This window comes from Lolium perenne, chromosome 4 (genome assembly GCF_019359855.2).
Source record: "Lolium perenne isolate Kyuss_39 chromosome 4, Kyuss_2.0, whole genome shotgun sequence".
NCBI lineage: Eukaryota > Viridiplantae > Streptophyta > Magnoliopsida > Poales > Poaceae > Lolium > Lolium perenne.
This window is the reverse complement of record NC_067247.2, coordinates 270492428-270497609: the sequence shown is the minus strand read 5'-3', so window position 1 is coordinate 270497609 and position 5182 is coordinate 270492428. Positions and strand designations below refer to the sequence as shown.

Here is a 5182-nt window from a genome sequence, read left to right as displayed (position 1 = left end):
TTTTTCATCTCCTGGGAGTGCTCGTGTTCGTGGGGTGAAGGTGGAGAGATAGAGACTGGGATCTAGCTGTCATTTATTTGGACTGTACCGCCGCTTAGACTGGATCGTTCGATGGGGATCAGACGGGCAAGGAAGGTGGGCACCGCGTAAGACCGGAGCGTGCCCAGGCAAGAATTAGAATACGGGTATCCTTAGACGCAGATCTTACGGGCCGGATTCAGCATGGCCCCTCCTCCCGCAAACCCAGTACGTGACACTCGCTACTGGGTCCGCTGCCCGTCATCTCCGCTGCGCGCGGACGCATCGGTCTTCCATACGTCGAACCGCGCGCGCTCTCCCGAATTTCCCGATCAACCCCGACAGGGCTACCGAATACGATCCCGAGTCTCGCGCGCCAAATCCATCGTTGATTCAAAGAAGCACGCAACGCAAGCACGGCCGCCGAAGAATTAAACGAGAGGTAAAGTCGACACTTAAGCCAATTTACTTCATGCATGCTCGCATTGGGCATTGCTCCTCTTATTTCGATCGACGTCGTGAGTCGCTCGATCTGATCGGGGGGCACAGATACGGCGGCGATGTCGCTGATGGAGGCGGTGATGAGCGGTGCCGGCGGGGGGTCGGTCCTCACGACGATGAAGTTCGCGGTGCGGCCAATCGCCAAGGTGTTCACCATGTGCTTCATGGGCTTCCTCATGGCCACCAACTACATCGGCATCCTCAACACCAACGGCCGCAAGCTCCTCAACGGGGTGAGCAAACAGAGACGCATAGTCCTTTCAGATTAAAACATATAAAACTGTGAAAATGTTCACCTTAAATTTGATCTCAATATAATTTCTTGACAGGAATTTGAATCGTGGCTACAATTTGAAGAAGATAAAACTGAAACATTAACGCTAATTCTCTTTGTAGAGTTGTGTCACTACCGATTGTTCCAGAAATTCTCATGATGATTTTTACCGTTATCCTGCTGTTGTTTCCAGCTAGTGTTCTCCCTGCTACTCCCGTGCCTCATATTCACCCAGCTTGGACGAGCCATTACAGTGCAGAAAGTGATAGACTGGTAAGTTTCAGTAGCTAGGCACTAACTCTGACGCATAAATACTAGTAGGACTGATTGGAAGAAATGTTCTACTCTGTAATGTGGATATCTGTTGCAGATATCCCTCCTGTATCCATCCTGTGTAATTCCGTGCAGCATCCCTCAAACACTGAAACTCAGATGTTGCACAGAAATACTAAACTAATCGCCTAATTTGTGCAGGTGGTACATTCCTGTAAATATCGTTCTGGGGACAGTGTCTGCTTCTCTTGTTGGCCTTCTTGTCGCGATAATTGTACGGCCACCACGGCCATACTTCAAGTTCACCATTGTTCACATCGCCATAGGCAAGCCAATGTTTTCCCTTCAGTACAAAAGCATCAGCAATTTAGCATGGTGTTCCAGTCGTTCTGAACTTGCGATCGCTACATGTAGGTAATAATGGAAATATGCCTCTGGTGCTGATCGCCGCTCTTTGTCGAGACCCCTCGAACCCATTTGGTGATCCTGTCAAATGCAAGAAGGATGGCAACGCCTACGTCTCGTTTGGGCAATGGGTATATACATGTTTCCATGCCATCTGCTGTAAATCGTTGTCAGTAACACAATCCATCACTCAATGTGTTGTTTTTCTGTGGCAGGTCGGGGCAATTATCTTGTACAGCTACGTGTTTCGGATGCTTGCACCGCCACCGGGTGAAACATTCGATGGACGGAAAGAGAAGAAGCTCCCAGCCACGGCTGCCGCAGATGGCAACGCACCTGAACAAGTTCCGCTGCTAACTCCGCGTCCACCTGAACACGCCGTCGTAGATGCTTCCAAGTGCTCCAAAGTAAGATAATTTGGAAGTCATGTCGGGCCATGATCGGAGTACCTATGATCATGGTAGCTGAAAGTTTCAGAAGAAAATAAAGGTTCTGAAACTTCTACTGTAACTTGGACAGGCGATGGACATTCTGCACATCTTAATTGAGAAATTTAAGCTGAAGCAAGTGATGAAACCTCCAGTGATTGCCTCAGTGAGTAATTCCTTTGATCCCGAGACAAACGACGTGCCTGACGATACATCCTAATTTGCCGTTAGCAGCAGCATTTCGTTTTGTTTGCTGTGTGGTATTAATTCAACACTTGTGAACTTCTTCCGTCAGGCACTGGCGATGGCCATTGGAGCGACGCCATCCCTGAAGCACTTCATCCTGGAAAACGACGCTCCCTTGTTCTTCTTCACCGATGCCTGCATGATTCTTGGGTACAGTCCTCCCTCCTCGCCTAACAGTACTTACAGAACATACATGAGCCGATCTTTTCCCAAACAAATAAAAATAAATACATGAGGCGATCTGCTGCATTCCTGCAGGGAGGCAATGATCCCCTGCATCCTGCTCGCGCTCGGTGGCAATCTCGTCGATGGTTAGATCCGCTATGCTCTCTTACATGCATGTAACCTTAATTACAATGCGAATGGATGCTTGAAGTATACATGTTGATGTGTGTGGAACGATGCAATGCAGGTCCAGGTCCGGGCAGCAAGAAGCTGGGGCTGAGGACGACGGCGGCGATCATCATCGGGCGGCTGGTACTGGTCCCTCCGGCGGGGCTGGGCGTGGTGACCATGGCGGAGAGGTTGGGGTTGTTCCCCAAGGGCGACACCATGTTCAAGTTCGTCCTCCTCCTGCAGCACTCCATGCCCACCTCCGTGCTCTCCGGTACAAACAAACTCGTGTCCTACCGAACTAGCACGAGACGATGAATGATGATTAGTTAACGAAGCTCTGCTCTGGACGTTGGCTTCGACCTGCAGGGGCCGTGGCCAGCCTGCGCGGCTGCGGCGAGGAGTCAGCGGCGGTGCTGTTCTGGATGTACGTGTGCGCCGTCTTCTCCGTCGCCGGGTGGATGGTGCTCTACATCAGGATGCTCTTCTGACGCCGGCCGGAACACTTCCATCCTTGCAGTACGTGGCAGTTCCACAGTTCACACGCACCAACGATGGTGATGCTAGTAGTAGACAATAAACCTTTCGGACGCGGACAAAGTTTGCTGGCGTCGCTCTCCTCCAATCTCCATTCGTGCCTACTCCATAGGTGAAAAACGTGTGTCCCGGAAGACTCAGCCGCTCCCTGAAGGGCCTGCCTCCTTTTGATTGTGTGACGGGGAGCGGAGACTGCAGGATACTCTTGCTGCCGGAAATGCCCTGCAGCTGCTCACAAGCGAAGCAGAGAAATATCTGCCAAACATGCAGAGGTGTGGACCTAGAAAAGCTTATGTAAATTCAGAGGACGCATTTTATTTTGCAAGAAGGTATGTCTTGTCTTTCTTTTGCAAGAAGGGATATCTGCCGGAAATGTAGTAGGAATTGTCTTTCTTTTGCAAGAAGGTATGTATTCTATTTGCAGAGTTTTGTACAGTAAGAATACACAACATGGGCTACAACCGACGTTTTAGACTTGCCAATCGAAAAAACACAAATTCTATCACGTATCATGACAGATACACTGCCCGCCCATCCACCAATGTATCTGTTCTCATTAGCCACCAAAATCACATACCATGACGGCTACACTTGACTTCCTGGTATGCAGTAAACCCAGGTGTTTACAACAAAAACGGTTTAATTTGTCGCAGCAAAAGCAACATGAAAAGAAAAAAACAACATAGAGAATTAATGCCGACAACAATGAAAACAACAATGTGCGGTAGAAGTTTATAATCACTATAGCAGAGTGTCGATGTGTACGTAACATCGAAAATAAATATTTACTACACTAGTAAGTCCGCACGTGCACGCACGTCTCAACTCAGTGTTCATAATATACACATTGAAACTTTTTAACAATGAAATTAGCGTATAACCTGCTGTAGTTTATCTGTAGTAGTCCGATTGTGCAATCCTATGATCTAGTGCGGTGGTTATACCATGCAATATGCTCACATTTTTTTAGGAAACACATTATCCTATTGATGAAGCTGATTTCCTTTTTTGTTGTCTTATTCTTGATGAGGTTGCTCATTCACACTTGTGTATCGTCATAGTGCTTCTTCATGCAAGAAATGTCTATCTTAGTGCTTCTGATAAACCATCTCTCCTTCACATCCTGTATCTAACCACACCTTTAATTATAGAAAGGAAAGAAGAAGAGATACAATTACTTGAGTACACATGTGTATGATTCAAAAATAAATTAGGTTAACATAAACTTGGGGTTTTTCAACATCAAACAATGGCTAACACATGCGAAACATTGTACGTAAATCACTATTTCTAACACATAATAGCAGTGGTGAAAATCGTGCCATGTATACAGATAAAAAGCGAGATAATCAATTGTACATACAAAATTTGGTAAACTGAGATGTCAGAGTAAAATCTAGTACCTCAATAGATCCTCAACAATTATTATTTTTCTCACGACATTACAAATTCTGTTATGAAGCTGACCAAGTGCAAGCCTGGCCCCTTGAATGGAACATTAACCCCAAGGAACATCGGAACTGCACATGTGGTATAATCCAAACTAAAGAGTCATTATTGAATATATATGAACAAAAAACCAAATGAAGTAAGTGATTTAGCAACCACTGAATTGAGACGCCAATAACCTAATTCATTATTGCATCAATCCCTGATGTTTATTACCTCTGCAGATAAGTGATGTTAAAAACACACAGTAGCACAGACTTCACTACATGGAACAGAGTGTACCTGTCCAGCTGTTTGTTAAAATCAGATTTGCCTTTCCCAGTGTGATTGGTTACATGAGACGAAGAAATTGACAATTTGTTGGCCTCAGACTTCTGATGGTACTGCAATCAATTCTGATATTTAGCCACAGATGAAAATCTACCCTGACTTGGAAAATTCAGCAATTATGGAATATTAGATATGGTAAGATAAAGCGCATGTAATTTTTGCAAAAATTGCATCGAGCTATCAATTGTTCATATTCCATTTTGCAAGAAATTTAAAAGTTATCTACCACCGGATTCCCATAATATTTTTTTCATACCTTGCTGTATTAAATAAACTATTAAACATTAAAAAAAACACTCGAGATGCTTTCAGAGCAGTACATTAGGCTGAGCGAGGTCTTAACTTCCACATATGCTTCTGAGAAGCTTGAACCTTGGCCCCAGATAAT

The 5182-nt window shown here is 45.5% G+C and overlaps 1 protein-coding gene across 1 annotated transcript; it reads left to right on the top strand.

Moving 5' to 3' along the window:
* Positions 1-245: 245 nt before the first annotated feature.
* Positions 246-3440, top strand: LOC127294944 (protein PIN-LIKES 6). The gene is made up of 11 exons (XM_051324860.2): positions 246-460; positions 568-752; positions 987-1066; positions 1268-1392; positions 1481-1602; positions 1687-1878; positions 1991-2065; positions 2195-2295; positions 2404-2456; positions 2558-2752; positions 2848-3440. Exons 2-11 carry the CDS (start codon positions 579-581, stop codon positions 2967-2969), a joined length of 1239 nt encoding a protein of 412 aa, XP_051180820.1. The 5' UTR covers positions 246-460; positions 568-578; the 3' UTR covers positions 2970-3440.
* The last annotated feature ends 1742 nt before the right edge of the window (positions 3441-5182 follow it).

What these genes read in the sequence shown, in the direction of transcription:
- LOC127294944 (XM_051324860.2), top strand. Translation starts at nt 579, where the DNA reads ATGTCGCTGATGGAGGCGGTGATGAGCGGTGCCGGCGGGGGGTCGGTC. An exon ending in GATGCCTGCATGATTCTTGG is followed by an intron (nt 2,296 to 2,403) that starts GTACAGTCCTCC and finishes GCATTCCTGCAG; the next exon opens with GGAGGCAATGATCCCCTGCA. An exon ending in CGGTGGCAATCTCGTCGATG is followed by an intron (nt 2,457 to 2,557) that starts GTTAGATCCGCT and finishes GATGCAATGCAG; the next exon opens with GTCCAGGTCCGGGCAGCAAG.